This window comes from Heterocephalus glaber, unplaced genomic scaffold (assembly GCF_053883595.1).
Source record: "Heterocephalus glaber isolate CG9 unplaced genomic scaffold, H.glaber_assembly_v1.0 deba00001504, whole genome shotgun sequence".
Classification (NCBI taxonomy): Eukaryota; Metazoa; Chordata; class Mammalia; order Rodentia; family Bathyergidae; genus Heterocephalus; species Heterocephalus glaber.
In genome coordinates, this window is record NW_028258324.1 from 55,808,638 (window position 1) to 55,826,106 (window position 17,469).

At 36.6% G+C, this 17,469-nt stretch overlaps 2 protein-coding genes across 3 annotated transcripts in view; one reads left to right on the top strand and one right to left on the bottom strand.

The window, feature by feature from the left end:
- Actl6a (actin like 6A) overlaps nucleotides 1-6,738 on the top strand; it is a 23,542-nt gene extending 16,804 nt beyond the window's left edge. The window contains exons 12-14 of one of the 2 annotated variants that reach the window (XM_004834634.3): nucleotides 1,417-1,512; nucleotides 3,946-4,032; nucleotides 4,920-6,738. In XM_004834634.3, coding sequence (XP_004834691.1) covers nucleotides 1,417-1,512; nucleotides 3,946-4,032; nucleotides 4,920-5,000 — 264 coding nt within the window. In that variant the 3' untranslated portion in view covers nucleotides 5,001-6,738. The remainder of the gene's footprint in view (nucleotides 1-1,416; nucleotides 1,513-3,945; nucleotides 4,033-4,919) is intronic. The other variant, XM_021254559.2, reaches the window with a different exon arrangement.
- Nucleotides 4,919-17,458, bottom strand: Mrpl47 (mitochondrial ribosomal protein L47). The gene is made up of 7 exons (XM_004834632.4): nucleotides 17,271-17,458; nucleotides 15,179-15,324; nucleotides 14,412-14,472; nucleotides 12,447-12,543; nucleotides 10,005-10,135; nucleotides 8,475-8,570; nucleotides 4,919-5,952 (listed from the first exon to the last, which is right to left on the bottom strand). Exons 1-7 carry the CDS (start codon nucleotides 17,366-17,368, stop codon nucleotides 5,829-5,831), a joined length of 753 nt encoding a protein of 250 aa, XP_004834689.1. The 5' UTR covers nucleotides 17,369-17,458; the 3' UTR covers nucleotides 4,919-5,828.
- Between the last annotated feature and the right edge of the window lie 11 nt (nucleotides 17,459-17,469).

Here is a 17,469-nt window from a genome sequence, read left to right on the forward strand (position 1 = left end):
TATTACAGTATAAAGTGTCTTTTAGGGCAGCAAAATGCCCCTAAATCATTGTTTTTTGTGCCTTGTCAAGTTTTAACTCCATATTACATACTGTATCATTAGATCGATTATACACAATACTTGCTAGTTTGATTATAATTTATTAAATACTAGATCCAGTTCATAAACCCACATACTGCTTTGATTTTCTTTTAGTTAATTTGTTTAGAGAATGGTGTTTTTACTAAGGGTGTGCAAAAAAAATGTTTTGTTCAAGAAAGGCTTTTGGTTGGTTCAGAAAAATCATTTTTTATTTCAACTAGTGACCTGGCAGGCAAGTGCTACTTCTAGGACAATAGGAAATACAAGTTTGAAATTTTTAGTGCTAATCTAAGGCCACTTTTAGGGGAAGACAATGAAGTACATTTACTATAAGATGGCCAGGTGTGGTGGAGCATGCCTCTAATCCTAGCATTCAGAAGGCTGAGGCAGGAGGATTGCCATGAGTTAAAGGCCAGCCTAGGCTACATAGTTCCAGGCCAGCTTGAACTACTTAATGAGATCCTGTCTTAGCCCTCCCCCCAATATATATATGAGTGATAACTTCCTATTTTTAGAGCTCTTTTAACCAATGTTGACTGCAAAGGAGATACTTTTATATTCTATTTTCTGTTTCAAAAGTTAGACGGTTCTAACATTTGGAATAAGTTCTTAAAGTAGTAACTTAGCTGTTAAAAAAGCAGGCCAACATTTTTGATGCATACAAATTAGAAGTAAATATATTCCTTATAATTAAGAATTTCTTTTTATTTGTGAGGCCTTGGCATAGGTATTTTGAAAAAGGTCCCTATGTGGTTTTGCTACAGATCCTGCAAAAGGAAAAGGTGGTAGTCATTTTGGCCAGAAATATTTTTGGGGTTTATTATTGTTTATCATAAAGTAATATCATTGTCTAATTTTAAATGCTGTAACTTCCAGATAAGCATTCTAAGAAGAAGTCATCATAAAATGTACATACCTCTAATTAAATATCAGCTCTAACAAAAATTATGATTTTTAGAATAATTTGTTTTTAAGTTAGTGGTTCTTAAATCTAGGTGCACATAAAAATCATCTGAGGAGTTTTTAATAAACAAAACCCTTCCCTGGATCCCATCTCCAGAGGTTTTAATTTCATTGTTCCCAGGCACTGGTGGTGTAAAAGCTCCCTGGATGACTTGCATGTGCAGCTAGGATTGAAAACTACTGGTTCCATATAGAAGTTAAAAGTTTTCAGGCAAAGGAAGGGCAGATTGTAGTGGAGGGTATGGTTTTATTTGTAGTTTTATTTAAAGCTGTTGGAAACATGGGTTCAATTCCTAGCACCAAATAATAATAATAATAATAAAACTGTTGGAAATATTTAGAACTAATTTATTTCTCTTGTTTTTGTCCTAGGGTCTCTATGGCAGTGTGATAGTGGCAGGAGGAAACACGCTAATACAGAGTTTTACTGATAGGTTGAATAGAGAGCTTTCTCAGAAAACTCCTCCAGTAAGTTCAGTCATTAAGTATGTCCTCACCGGTGTTGTAGTTTTATAAGGGTTCATTTTTTAGTAGGGAGATACGTATGTGGTATTACTTAATATCTCTTACCAGAATTTCCTAAATGACATCTATTGATTTCTCCACATATTTGAATCTCGCTTTATTCATCAACTTTGTACTTACTCCTAAGTGTGTATGGTGTGTTAGATGCTAGGGTGACAAAGTACAGTCCCTGCCCACCAGTGGCTCAGTCTACTTGGAAAGTCAGACATGTAAAAAATGATTATAATGAGCTAAATGCTTTAGTGTGTCATGAACCAGGTACTCCTGGGAATGCTGAGAAACAGGCACTTAACTCTCTAGGACTATCAGGAAAGCCCCATAGAGAAGCTGTTATTTGAATGAATAATTCAAGTGGTTGCTAATTTATAAAAGGACAACTAAGTGGAGGGAATACCATGTGCAAAAAAGTATGATAGGAGCCGGGCATGGTGGCATACACCTGTAATCCAGCCCTCTAATTGCAGCATTCTGGGAGGCTGAGGCAGGAGAATCACAAAGTTGAGCCTGGGCTTGGCCATTTAGCAACTTAGCATGACCTGTTTCCAAAATAAAAAAGAGCTGTGAATGTAGCTCAGTGAGAAGACCCTAGATTACAATCCCCAGTACTGGGAGAAAAAAGTATGGTGGGAGGATTATATGTTCCAGTAATTTGAAGTACTCAGTGTATAGCTCTGTAAGTGGGGAAAGGGGAAAATGATGTGGCTGGGAAGATGGATGGTATGTTAATTTCCTAGGGCTGCCATAAGAAAGTACCACAGTATTTGAATATTATTGTAGTTTTTTTCCCCTTGCATTGTTCTTCTTTGAATGGTTTTAATTTTTGTATGTGTGTGTGTTTGATAATAAAATTATTTAAAAAAAAAAAAGGAAAGAAAGTACCACAGTGTGGTGGCTTAAAACAACAGAAATGTAGTCTCACGGTTCTGGAGACCAGATCCGAAATCAGGGTGTCACTTGGGCCAACTTCCCTCTGCAGTCTGTAAGGGAAAACGGTTTTTTTCTTCTTCCCAGCTTCTGCTGGCTTGCCAGCAATCCTTGGTTTGCATCTGTGGTACTTCTCTTAAAAGGATACCAGTCACATGGGATTAAAGGCCCATCCTACTCCATTATTGATCTCGCGTACATGTGAATTACATCTGTAAAGACTCTTTTAAAATTAGGTCATATTCATATTAGGTAATAAGGATTAGGACTTCAACATACTGTATTTTTTTAGGGGATACAATTCAATCCACAACTGACATGTAGCAGGGCATGCCTAACTCAGTATTTTGGGTTTTGTTCAGCCAACTTCAACTGGATAAAATCTGGCAAGGGCTGATGAATGCATGTATGTTTTAAAATGGTCACAGGGTGTACTGTGAAAATTTTTAAAGGGATAGAAGAAACTGGATTAGGGAGCAGGTGATTTATGAGGTATATCAATAGTAGGAGTCATAATTGAATTTTAAAACTTTTATCAAGTATTTTTTGTAAGGTGTCACTAAATATTAACTTGAAAAATGTACGAGGAGTTATACAGGCCCTAACAAACCTATAGAATTTGCATATTTGATAGTCTTTTGGCTTTTTATATAAAAGTATTTTATATATGGCATATTTTTATAATTAAGAGTGGTATTTGAATATTGATAGATCCACAAGGTTGACATCTGCTCAATGTGTCTTGCATTCATGGAGCTACAGTCTGATCTAGAGTATACCTGAAACACAGTGAGGCCCTTAGATTTCATAGAGCGCAGTGGCAGAGTGTTTGCCTAGAGTGTTTGCCTAACGTGTGAGGCCCTAGGTTCCATTCCCAGTGTTGAAAAAAATCTGTACATATTCACCCTCTCCCCAACACCTTTTCCATATCTCATACCTTACTCCTGCCACATACACATTTCACTGTGAAAAAGACTCAAACTATGTTCATATGTGTAATAATTGGAATGTATTAACAACTTGAGAACTACTAGGCAGATCCCTAGGTACGGAGGAAAATCACTGGATATAGGAAATGAGATGAGGGATACTACTGAGCCATAAAAGTGTCAAAGTGTGAATTCAAAACAGGAGCACTAATTGGGAAGGAAAGCAATTCAGTCTTAACCCGAGATGTGATGATTGAAGTTTGGTTTGAAAGGGCAGGCGTGAACTAAGGAAGGGTTAGGGTGGCCTGAGACCTGGAAGGGCAGCACTACAGAAAGGGAGGCAAGTTGGGCTAATTGTACTTGGTGTTGTATAAGGCACTTAGTGTGTGTAGTACCATATTTATGGTGGTATGTTTTCTATTATAGGGTATAAATGCTAGCTAAAAAACTGCCAAAATTGAATTTCCTAAGTTGAATCCACTGTTTTGATTGTACTAATATACTTCCCCCCCCTCTATTTTAGAGTATGCGGTTGAAACTGATTGCAAATAACACAACAGTGGAACGGAGGTTTAGTTCTTGGATTGGTGGCTCCATTCTAGCTTCTTTGGTTAGTAAATGACAAAAATAGTTTTGTTTTTTTTTTTTTAGGTACCAGGGATTGAACTTGGGACCTTGTGCTTGCAAGGCAGGCGCTGGAACCACTGAGCTAAATCCCCGGCCCACAAAAAATAGTTTTAAAGATCCTTACTTGAATTAAGAATTCCAGTGTTTCATATATCCTTGTATTTCACAATTTTCAGATGAGTGGGAGGACCTAATACCAGTTTTATATGTCCTGTTATAACAAAATGACTGCCTTATTATTGGACATTTGTTAGCCTAATTTCAATTTCCTCTCTCAAACAGAGGCAGAAATGTGAACATATTCATGGCTCTTAATACCTCTGTTGGGACTGGTTAGAATTTGTTTGTAGTATACTTAAAACTAAGTAATTTAGTTCTGGGCTGTTCCCTGTTCTGTTGGTGAAGTATGTCGGAAGTCAGGATTTGGTTCTTGGGCAAAAGAAGTTATTGTGTTGGGTCCTGGACTGGTGTCTGCCTTTAATAAGGAGACTTTTCTGGACCCAAGACTTGGAGCACTTCCCATTTTCCTTGGGGAACAGGTGAAGAAAATGTCACAGGTACTTAGGCCTCCTGACAACTTCTATTATTGCCTTAATTTGGCACAGAGCCGTCACAAGTATATTCTCTTCCCTCCCACCCATTTTACAAGTCTTACATAGTATACAAAGTGGAGAATGATTTAATATTTTTGGAAACCTGAAAGGCAAGGCTATGAGATCTTTGGATGGTTTTGGAGGAGGGGAGAAACAAGAGAGTAATGGAGTACTATTTTGGGGGAGGGAGTTTAAGAGTTCAAAGTTTGAGTTATCAAAATATAGTAAAAAGTATTTTCTCCTAAGGCAGGCATAATTATATATTTCCATTTTCCAGGGTACCTTTCAACAGATGTGGATTTCCAAACAAGAATATGAAGAAGGAGGAAAGCAGTGTGTAGAAAGGAAATGCCCTTGAAAGAGTTTCCAGACCTCAACCTTCCTGTGTCACCTTACGTTTCATAGCTTTAGTATACTCAGGAAAGAATTACCATCTTTTGTAGAATGTTTATACATTTTTGCATATTTCAATTTCCACTTAAATTTTTTAAGGCTTTAACTGGCTCTATATTAAAATGAGTTTGTGCTTTCCTTGAAATGCACTTACTCTGATTATGAGCGTTTTATAATTTTGTATAAATGTCTATTTTCTCTAAATATTTTGCTTTCAGTAAAATGCTTTCCAACTCTACTTAGTATATTAATTACCAGTGAATGGTAGAATTGTTTTTTATTGACTAGTAAAGTTACTGCCTATGCTTTTTACCTTAGGCTTTTAAAATTAAATAAAAATTAGCAGCCATTCCAGAAATAGTTTCTGATGTGTATTTTGATTTGCTACTTTTAAACACAAGTATTTATCATTTTGAGTGAAAGTATTCACGTTTATTAATAGTAGTTCCCATCCTCTTCATATCCTATTAATAGTAACAGTAAGAATGGTGTCTGAATTCCAAAACTACTGTATTGCCTTGTTTTGACTGTTAATATCACTGGTGTACTCTAAGACAGCAGGTGATATAGAAGCATGCACAGACGTCAGAATTTTTAAGATGGGAATCTGGTCTGAACTTTACCTGATTTTTAAAAAATGTGGTAGAAGCAAGACCACTTTCAGAATTTACATGTCAGGTTAACCTTTAGAACAACTGCTAAGTCATGTGACTAAAACCAATTTTTTTATAAATCACTTAAAATATATTTTTGTACATAGTCTGCTATACAAGGAAAAAATCAGAAATCTTTTTTAGACAAGACTTGACTTCTGGGCTTCAGCAAGATGTGGAAACTTTTCTTGCAGAGCTTTCTGTTTCTTTTTCTCCAAAGTTTTCTTTCTTGCTGAAATGCGGGCTTGTTTCTCAGTTCTCAGTCTAGAATAATAAAAGTATAACAGCAGTTTTTACTTAATGCTATATATTCAAATCAATTACATAAAAGCTTGAGTCATAACAGTCTATTTTGTGCACTATGTATATTATTAAACATCACTGTAAACGTACACAAGAGACAAATGAAATCAAAAGCACCAATATCTGAATTAACTATGGATTCTACTTTGTGACTGGAAAGTGTCCAGATCTTACAAGCCTGTAACAGACTGGGCCTGAAGTTCAATCCTAATATGATGTCTCTCAGAACTTGTGGAAATTACCTGATTTCCAATAGTACTCACTCTAGCTGACTGTCCCTACACACAATAAAACCATGCAAAGAGGTGATGCTTGGGCACTGGTTAGACTTACCATGCTCTCAACGAGTCTGTTCCCACATCAGCATCCCAGGGCACGAGGCATTTGTACCTCAACTAAATTACACTGACCTGTAGGGCCACTTGGGTATCATCAAAATTGAAGATGATAAATTCATGGGGGCCAAGCCTCTGGGGCACTTAAATGAGCATTTCACAGCGTCTTATTGATCAGCTTATTTAAGCTATAACAATACAATTAAGAGAGACACTGAATAACTACAATATACTAGTACTGTCAGGTCACAGAAACTGGAGATGTTACATCTGGGTGAAGATAATATACACATAATTAGAAAAAATATAAAGACTAAACAGCTGAAATTACCTCTTCATCAATATTTGCTCCAATTATATTTTAGACATTTGTTTAAAAAATATTTAAACAATAAAGGTTTGCTACTAATAATATTTTGAAGATTATGCTACATTTTCTGAATGGAAAGCTAAAAATGGTTTAAAAATGAAATTGTAGAATATGAATAAAGCCTAGAAATGTGGCACTGGTTTGACAAATTTTCATATATTTTAAAAGTCACTGGGCCAGGGATTTAGCTCAGTGGTTCTGCCGCCTGCCTCACAAGTGCAAGGACCCGAGTTCAATCCCCGGTACCCACACCCCCAAGTCATTTATAGCCTCATCTTAATGTCTAAGAGGGGGCAAAAGGACCCAATGGCTCAACATTGGGCTTGGAGAAATTGGAGAAAAAAGGAGCCAGTGCAGTCAAATCTTTACTTGCTCACCATCAAACCAGTTCCTAAATGTGAATAGATGGAAAGATTTCAAAGCTGTAGGAACAAAAGCAGAAAATGAGCAAGACTTTGTATTTTTTTCTTTAGACAAGAAGCGACAGTTTCTGAAAAGCACTGATGTGATAAAGGCTTGAGGAAAACTAGCCAGGAAAGCGTACTTGAATGGGTTGGAATGAGGAAGATGCTCAGTAACTCAAGTTAATGAGGAGGGCAGACAGATCCTGGAGACTCTTTGCAGAATTCAGTACTGACTGAGCGTAGAGAGCTGGTGATGAATGATGGCGCTTAGTGCCCACACAGAATGGATACACTACAGATGCAATGAAGTTGTTGGTTCAGTTCAGTGGGGAAGATGGAAAATTTAAACTGACACTAAACACTTTAACGTTCAATCTAAAGATATATTCCATTTGTGTTAGAAAATTTATTTAATTTTTTTGCATAGAGTATGGAAACAAGCCTTTGGGGAAAAAAGTCTTGGAAGAGACCTTGCTAAAACTATGATGTACTATCCAAGGCAGCTGTCAAAATTAACTTTCAGGTGCTTTTCTAGCCCTGAGTTTTCATTTCTAGCACAGTTAGCCAGAAACCCTGCAGTTCCCTGACCCCATCTCTTTTTGCAGCCACAGGAGTAGGAGTGAGAAACCACGTACTTGCAATTCTTTCCCCTCCATTTGCAGCTTTGGGGTTATATTCTCTGGCTTTTGTTTGCTTTTGGATGTGGCTCCAGTGTTTTAATTAGCTGTTTTAAAATATCTTATTTAGCTTTTATACTTATCAACTGGTGGTTCTTGGGACCACTACCCTCCTCTACCATAAAGAAAGGCCTATATTTTCCCTATTTAATGATAAACTTAACCTATCAAGGCTTAGTAATCTATTTTTGGAATGCCCATAACAGTGGAACATAATGAAATATGTTCTCTTCAAATTCTTATCCTTGAATTTTTCTAGGTAACATGTACGAATTTCATGCAAAGATTAAAAAATTTTTAATCTCTGGCACAAATGGGTTAAATATGCAGAGATCGGCAATTGTAGGATAGCATAATTCAGACAGAAAGAATGCAACTGAATTCTTTACCTAGATGTTTTCATAAGCTCACATTTTATGGACCTTGGTTATCTGGATCTGCATTTTACCATTACAGTAGGATTTCCCCATCTATTTACATACAGGTAGATAAACAGGTAATATAATTTTCAAAAGGATACATACTGTGCTGACAGTGGCTACTTCTTAATGGTTAGAGTATATACGACTTTTTTTCTTTATTTTTACCTTATCCTATTTTTTCCACAGTGAACATATACTATTTATGTAATAGAAACTAAAATGTAAAGAAAGTTTAACATGTATCTGATGTAGAGATACAACTATGTTTCACTCACCTGATAAAACGATCCACATAAGGCATTGCAAAGAATCGTTTCCTGTTGTATCTTTTATTTAGGTACCAAGGTATAGGCCACTGCTTGAACTTGTGCCTGCCAAGAAAGGAAAAAAGGTATTGCCTTATAGAAAACAGTCCTAATTTTCTACCTTTTCCTAATTGACTTCAAATGAATTAACCCAAATAAAAATTAGTAGAAAGTAAAATTTTAAGTTTTTGTTTTGTTTGCTTGCAGTGCTAGAGATCAATCCTTGGGCCTCACACATGGTAGCAAGCCCTCCACCATTGATTTACACCCTTAGGCCCTAGAAAAGCTTTTTAGTGAGACATTTTGGCAATTTCTTTTCTATGTTGAATTGGATAGTTACAGAGAGCACAGCTACTGCCCTAAATATGTCTCTGAGCAGTCCTACTGCTATAAACTCCACTGAAAAAAATTATGAAATGAGTAAGTACTACTATGTGGTGTAATTTCAAGAATCCAGGAAAGGCTCTAACCACCTAGTGCATTCTTCATTTTGCTGATTTTTAGGTGCTACTAACAAAACTACATTTTAGCTGCTCAACCAAAATGTAAATAAACCCTAGAATTTTTACCCTAGGGTTTCTCAATTATTTTGTGATCATCAGTTCTCCAATGCCTGACAAGGCTCTGAGAATTATATGTAGCACACAGCAAGAAGCAAAACATAATTTGGCCTACACTTTTTTTTTTTTTGGTACCAGGGATCAAACTCGGGACCTTGCGCTTGCGAGGTAGGCGGTGGAACCACTGAGCCAAATCCCCGGCAACACCTTTTTACTAATGGTACCCTAACCAAACTGAAACTCATTTGACCTTATTCCTCAAGAAATTCTTTTTAAAAATATTTGTGGATTCTTTATGGGCCAAAGATGGCAGGGCTAAGTCCTAAAATCAGCTTCAAGAGTTTTATAACCTTCTGAAATGGTATGTATACATTATATTTTTCTAGGGAAAGGATCCATAACTTTCATCAAAATTTCAAAAGGTCCTATGACAAGATATGAATCACTTATTTAAAACCCTACATATACTGTAACTGAATGACATGAATGGGATGTCTGGGCTAGTACTGGTTTTACAAAGGTGCCTTCATTCATATGTTTCGGTGTTCTAAAGATACATCTTGAATGTATCTCATATGGCCTGCCTGCCTGTCTCTCTCTCTCAGTACTAGCAACTGTTCCATCACTGACCTGTATCTCCAGCCCTTTTTAATTTTTTTTTTTTTTGGTACCTGGGCTCAAACTCAGGACCTTGTGCTTGCGAGGTAAGCGGCGGAACCACTGAGCTAAATCCCAGGCCAGCCTTTTTTAAATTTGGGACAGGATCTTTGTAAGTTGCCCAAGCTGGCTTCCAGCTTGTGATCCTACCGTTTCACCCTCCTGAGAACCTGTGATTATATCAGTGGCTAGCTGGAGAATTTTTTTAAAAAATTCTGAGCAGGGGAATGAGGTATAGGATCTCCACTCTCATCTCAGAAGAGTCACAGTGTAATCTATGTACCAAATGATTCTTCCAAAGATGTCTCTTCTCCAAGCACCAGGTCTAGCATTCTCTTGCCCAGTCTGGAGAAGCCTCAAAGCATCTTCTCTTTCCTGGACAACTTTATCTAATGCATCCATGGAATCAACTACCTGAGAAAAGAATAGAAAGATTCAATTCCGGCAATACCCTATAACAATTCCAAAGAAAAAGAATACATAGATTTATGCTATAATCTATGATCAATATGTTTATCAAGGAACTACCATCGAGAGCTTCCTAAAAACCTTTTTTGGCCTAGGTATGTGTTCATTGGTGTCGCTAATATTACTTTCTATAACTCTTAAAGACTTAAGTTTTGTTTAAATGAAAACTTACTTAGCTTGGATTTCCACGTCTTACTTCTGCTTGCTGTGGCATATACTTGCATAAATTCCTTTTGGAGACTCAATTTAGCACATGCTATTTCCAAATTCACTGAATTAATAAGTGGTAATAGTTTGTTACTTTTGTTATACTAAAAACCATGTTTTGGCCTCAACTAATCATTTTCCTCACATCTCACCCAGATATTGCACCCTGCTTGGCACTCTTCTTACTACAGGGAAAGTAGTATCAAAGATTTTAGAATAATTTTAGAATAATCTCAAAGATCCTCCAAGCTGTAAGAAGATACTACTACAATTTTTAGTTTTATCCCTTTCTTGAAGATTCCTATGGTATGATTTTAATGTAAATAATACGCTGGTAGAGTAATATGTATTTGTATAGAAATATTCATATTGGGGATTATAATGTCAGATGAGACAAATCTGTTTACAATTAAAATACTGAAAGCCATTTTTAGGTGAGTATGTGTGTGTTTTTTCCTTGAGCATTATTACAGATATCAAATAAGTACATATATATGCTTCTTTTAAAAATGCTTTAAAAAAGACAGATTAGATTATAATAACTTGCCCCCTCCAGGTAGCTAGTATGAGACCGGATGAAGATGTGAAAGCCACAAATTTAGACCAACCAGCTGAGGCCCAGCACTTCTGCTGTTCCCAACCTTCACTCAATGCCTTACAGTAGTTGATTCATGTCTTCCTCTTAACTATGTAAATTTCTACAACATCCTTGAGAAATAAAAGATGGATAAGACAAGTCTTTTTTTTCTGTTTGTTTGTTTTTCTATGTCAGAGCCTTGCTGTGTAGTTCAGGCTGGCCTTCAACTTATTACATAGCCCAGGCTGGCCTCAAATTCGTAGCAATCCTCCTGCCTCAGTATCCTGAGTACTGAGATTACAGGCATGTGCCACCATGCCTGTCTGACAAATCCTATTTTGATTCTTTTTTTCTCTTTTGGTACCGGGGATCAGACTCGGGTCTTTGCGCTTGTGCAGCAGGCAGTGAAACCACTGAGCTAAATCCCTGGCCCGACAAATCCTATTTTGAAGACAGAAAACCTAAGAGAGTGAAGAGAAAACACTGGTAAGGGCCTAACACAAAGCTCTATAACTTTCAGGAATTTTTAGTAAATCGGCTTCCTGACTGTATTAAAGTTTGCCCAAGCCAGCGCAGGGCATGAGCCTCCTAAATGCTGTCTAATGAGATACAAATTAAATGGCTACCAAGTCCACAAAGTTAACATTGAAATGTTTATGTCAACAGATGAAAAAGAAAATCAGAAATACACAGTGATCACACATATACTCAAAGTTTGGATTGTGGAACATTTTGGATTTTGATGACCTACTCAAATATATCCTTAAAGCAGGGAGAAGGGATAATCTATTATTGAAGGTCAATAACAGCATTATCCTGGCAAAAACTTTTTCGTCAAGTAATATTTTATAAAGGATCCTTTCTTGTCAATGCACTTAAAAGTCTCTAAAACCTAAATTCCCTTAATAGGGTTAGGAAGTGAACCTGAAAATAAATCAATTACTTCATAAATGTCATGTTGCAATGAGGTCCCTAGCACACATTAGTATTAGTTTCTATGCCATTCTTTATTAAAAACAATCAGGTTCCTGTGTAAAGTGGCTGATTCCAGAGCTGGGGCAAGGAAGTACCAAATAAATCCAGAACATCTTGATGAACCTCATCAAAGAACAATGAGGGCAAAAGGCCCTGCTTGAAGAAACTTACATTAGCCAAATCTGGGATGATGGTATTAAAGGATTATAACTTGCTGAATAAAGTTGGAATCCAGAGTCCACACTAGTAGGAAGCAATGGTAAAGAAAGAAATGGGGACACCAGAAAACCTTTCCTGACAGAAGAAAGCTAACTAATAAATGCAGAATGAATGCTAGGGTTCGATAATCACTATTTAGCAAATGTTGTAATTGTTCAGGCAAGACTCATCAGTGGGTAATAAAACCAGCGAATGGATGCTGAGGAGTTACTGGACATTTACATGATCTCAAAGTAGCTTTTACCCCACACACGAGTTGCCAGCCTCCCACAGCCTTACCTTTTCTAACCGTTCTGGACTTGGCATTGGCAAACACTGCCGCTTAGCCTCCTGTTCTAGAGTTAGAAGCATGTTTCTTTCTTTCAGTAAGATGTACCTGTATCAGAGAACACAAAAGTCTACGATGCTATTCTGTGGTTAAGTTAAAAAAGTTGTGGTTTCTGATATCAAAATTAGGAATCTATACTTGAAAGTCCTTTAGAAATCTCAATGTACAGATTACCATTACAAAGAAAAACTCTTTATCTTTGCTTATTCATTTGTTCAAAAAAACTTTCTTTGTGCCACATATTTTATAAAGTGCTAGGAGAGTTACAAAAAAAAATAAAACATAATCCCTACATTCCAAGTGAAGAGAGAAGGAAAACAGAAGATAAATAACATTTATTGAGTACCTGTGATATCCCAGACAGTGTGAAGCATTTTATGTAAACTACTTCATTCAATTCTCACAGCAATACTTCGAGGTTAGTGCTATTTCCTCTTCCTAAATGAAGTAAGGCTGAGAAAAGTAAGATATTCTGGACCACATAAGCTAATTCTTGACTCAAATCTGATTTCCTGTATGCAAAACCCATTCTAGTTTTACTCTATCATGCTGGTTCCAAAACTGTAACATGATGTGGCTTATTGGGTGGGAGAAACAAGTACCAGGGCAATTAAGAGGGAGAAATAAGACATCTCCTCTTGGTTCAGATGACCCGGAAAGATTCAGAGGAGATGGGATTTGGTAGGAAGGAAGGGAGAGCAAAGCAACCATAATCAAAAGAATTGAAATTGCAGAGCTTACGTCGGGGTGGGTTCTGTAAATATATCGGTTTAGAATTAGAGATGGAAGAAGAAAAAAGGAAATAAATGTGGAGGGCATTGAAAAAAGACAAAGGAATTGGGGTACTTTATGCTATGAAAAAAGCCAATCTAGGGGAAATGAGTGGTAGACTGGTTTTAGCCACGGTAAATGCTAAAACAGCCCTAACTTCCTTTCCTGACAACTCATAATAACAGTCCTTTAATACAACTTATTTTTCTATAACAAATCTAGAAGGGACATCTGGAAGGAACAGCTAATTGTTGCCATACAGGAACACAGGGGCAGTGTTACTAGACTATAATCTGACCATTCCAGAGAAACCAAAGTCTTTATTTTTGTGTGAAATACATAATTTTCAAAACAGGTATGGTTTAAACAAACATCTTTGTTTGAAATATCTTTGGGCTAAATATAGTCAATTAAGGAAGCAACTTTGTCTTAAATCCTCTTAACCTTCTCAAATTCATGAGAAGAACCTGCCAGAAAGGTCTACCTAAATGCTCCATGAAACACACCCTCCAATATAAACCCCCAAACTAAGAGGCTAAAGACCCCAGACCATGAAAAAGGCAACAAAAAGGAGGGAAGCCTAAATGTGACTATTCCCCTTTTTATTTATCCTGTTTACCAAAATTGCTAGGATGAAAGTGTTAATATGACTAGTCGCACTTACAATAAAATTTCCAAACTCCCAACTACGTAAGAACTGTGATATATTTGTCTTAATGCAATCTAACCCTCTGTCACATTTATTAAATCTCTGAAGATGTGATGGATCATATCTATCAGAGATGGCAAACCTTTTAGAGACCGAGTGCCCAAACCGCAACCCAAAATCCACTTCTTTATGGCAAAGTGCCAAAACTGCCCCTATGTATGCTGTTATCTGATGCACTGTTGTAGGGCAATGCTGGGACAACTTGGCTCTCATGTCAACAGGGCTCTGGCTCGAGTACCAAGGGTTCGCCACCACCGTGTATCATCCACAGTATGACAAGACAGATTACTTTATTTCTTACATCAGAAAGATGTAACATTTTTACTTCACCATTATATTGTAACTCTATATTACTGTAACTATATATATATATAGTATATACAGTAATTATATATATTGCAACTATATATTGCTTCAAATACCTAGCTATACTCACCAGAGTTTATGTAAATCTTCATTACTTTTGTTCCTTAATTGCTGACAGGTCCATGCAGCTCCTATTAAAATAAATTCATAACATTAAATAATGTTTTTAGCTATGTGGCTTTGGCAAATTAACCTCTTTAAACCTGTTTTCTTATCTATAAAATATATAATTGCACTGTTACATAATATATGATTAGAATTCAATTAAATAATATGATAACATTAGTAACACAACAGGCAATAGGATTTAAAAACTATCAGCATGAAAGTATTTTCAAAACCTATCAAAATATTTTGTCATTACAAATTAGTTTTCAGTTACCACTTAAATTGGGAATCTAACATAAACTCTAAAATCTCATTTTATTTTTAATTTTTTTGGTACCAGGAATCGAACTCAGGATCTTGCACTTGCCAGGCAGGTACAGCACCACTGAGCTACATCCCCGGCCCTAAATCTCACTTTAGTTAATACTTTTTTTTTTTTTTTTGGTATCAGGGATTGAACTTGGGACCTTGAACTTGGTGAGGCAGGCGGCAGAACCACTGAACCCCTGGTCCTTTAGTTAATACTTTTGATTTATTCCTCCTCAGAAGTTTTGCAACCTGCCAAGGAACAACTAACTCTATTATTATAGTGACCTTTTAATGACCTAATAGATGGTCCAAAGGAAATAAAAAAAGGAAACAGCTAAATAATTACTAAACTGGACAAATAATACAAGAATAATGGCGGGTTCAACAAACGTTTAATATTGACCAACCCAAATAGCTCACCAGATTTCACTTTTTCTTGTCCCCAATTCTTTGGGTCATCAAAAAATTCTTCCAGTCCTCTTCTTGACAATGTGGTATGAAGTAATCTACACTGATGAAAGGACGTGACACTTGGTCCATTCTTAGTTAACAAGCTCAGAGAAAACCTGCAAATGAGCACATATAAACAAGTTACTAAAGTTAACAATATTTGGATTTTTTAGGAATAAAGTAAAACCTTTCCTCTTTACAATGTCCAAAAAGACTTACTTGGTATTTTTGTACCAGAAGCAGTAAACTTTTAAAATGCTTACAATTATTATGTATCTGCATGATGGTCTATTTTGCAATAATCTAAAAATTATGTTTAAAAATATTTAATAAACTGGGGAAATGATTTCAAAACAAAATAGTGAAAGGTATCCCAACTGTTGTTTTCCTACCATGATTATTTAACTTGAATCTAAGTATGAGGAAGCAATCAGACAAACCCAAATGGAGGGGTATTCTAAAAAAGCTAGTCTTATAAAAATATGCCCACATTATGAAAGTGTAAAAAAGGAAATGTTTTGGATTATAGGAAACTAACAAGACAACTAAATGTAATAAATCATCCTTCATTGAATCTTGAATCAAAAAGAAAAAATTCACCAGGGCAAGCTTAATTTGGGCATATAATATAAATAGTACTACAATAGCAGTAAGGTATTAATTAAATTTCCCAAGCATGATTATTGTATTGTGATTAGTAAGGCAGTGTCCTTGTTCTTAGAGGATATATGCTGGAGCATCATGATGTTTGTAATCTGACATAGCTCAAATAGCTGCAAATAAAGAGCATAAATATAAAGCAATAAGGAAAATGTGACAAAAGGCTAATGAATGGCTAATACAGGTGAAGAGTGTATGGTTACTTGTGCTACTCCTAATTTTTCTATTGCTTTGAATATATTTTTTTAGTTTGAAATTTTTTTAAACCAAAAACTGGGGAACAATGGTAGTAAACAAAAATGGAGGTATGTAAATATGATCCTAACTTTACTTTATTTTCCTAAAATGAAGAGATACTCATTTTATTTATTTATTTATTTAGTGCCAGGGATTGAACAGATACTCATTTTATAATGAAAAATGTTAAAATTATTTCCTTTTTAAAGAAAAAGAGTGATCAGAAGAAATAATTGATCAAGTTTGCCACCTTGATCAACCTCTGAAAAAAAAATTTACTTCTGAGGTAATTAACATAGTAAGTAGCACATAAAAGATGCTCAATAACTGTGCATTCAACTGCAGATACATCGATTTAAAAAAGACCCAAGTGTGACACATTCTACTATTTATAAAATGCAACTCATTATAGACAAATGTCAATAAAGAGGAGGAAACCATACATCATAAATCAAAACTGACTGGTCTAACCAGAACACAAGTTGTCTTTTCACCTGGAAAAAATGAACATTTCTAAGATGTTCCTTTCTCACACTTGCAGGGCAACTTTATGTTGATTTGGCTAACTTTTGGTATTGACTTAATATATACTGAAGAATCTCTTTGGTGCTTGTTTGTTTTTGGAGACAGGGTCTCGCTCTGTAGTTCAGGCTGACCCTGAACTCACTATGTAGCCCTGGCTGGTCTCCAACTCGCGGTGATCCTCCTGCCTCAGCCTCCCGAGTGCTGGGATTACAGGGGTGCGCCACCATGCCCGGCTCTGAGCTAGCTCTCTGTGACAGAACCTGAAAGTACAAAGCCCCCTTCTTATTTACTCATCTAAATCTGGCATAGCCTTTAGTTTCATAGTAAAAGCTCTTCGGTGACCTTTTCCCAACCTACCCAGCTCAAGAGAATGGTTCTGCACCTCTAGGGTTAATTCAACAAATACAGGGCATCTACAAACCCCATCTACTGTCTGGTCTACAGAAGGCTGCAACAAAATGTGGAAGGGACGAAATACCAGAGGTGGGCAACTTCTCCAAGGTCACTTATTCCTCACAGAGGCGGGTTTGGGCTCTGCCATTTAGCCGGCCCTTCCCTCCCTGAGCATTCCTCGGTCTCAGCAACCAAACAAGATTCAAAGCTAGAGTGGTAGACAAAGCTACTTCGCATATTCACTTACCCTGAGCTAGAAGGGGCCTTAGGAGTTATTAATGACCCAGAAGCCTTTAGGACTGCCGAGACTCTTCTACAAAAAGTAGCCACACTGGCCGCAGCCATTCTTTTTCCGCACAGCTAAGCAAACCCTGTTTCCGCCAACCAATCGTCATTTCCGCTGTCTCACGCCGACTGGATAAAAAGAACTGGAACTAGCCTTTGCC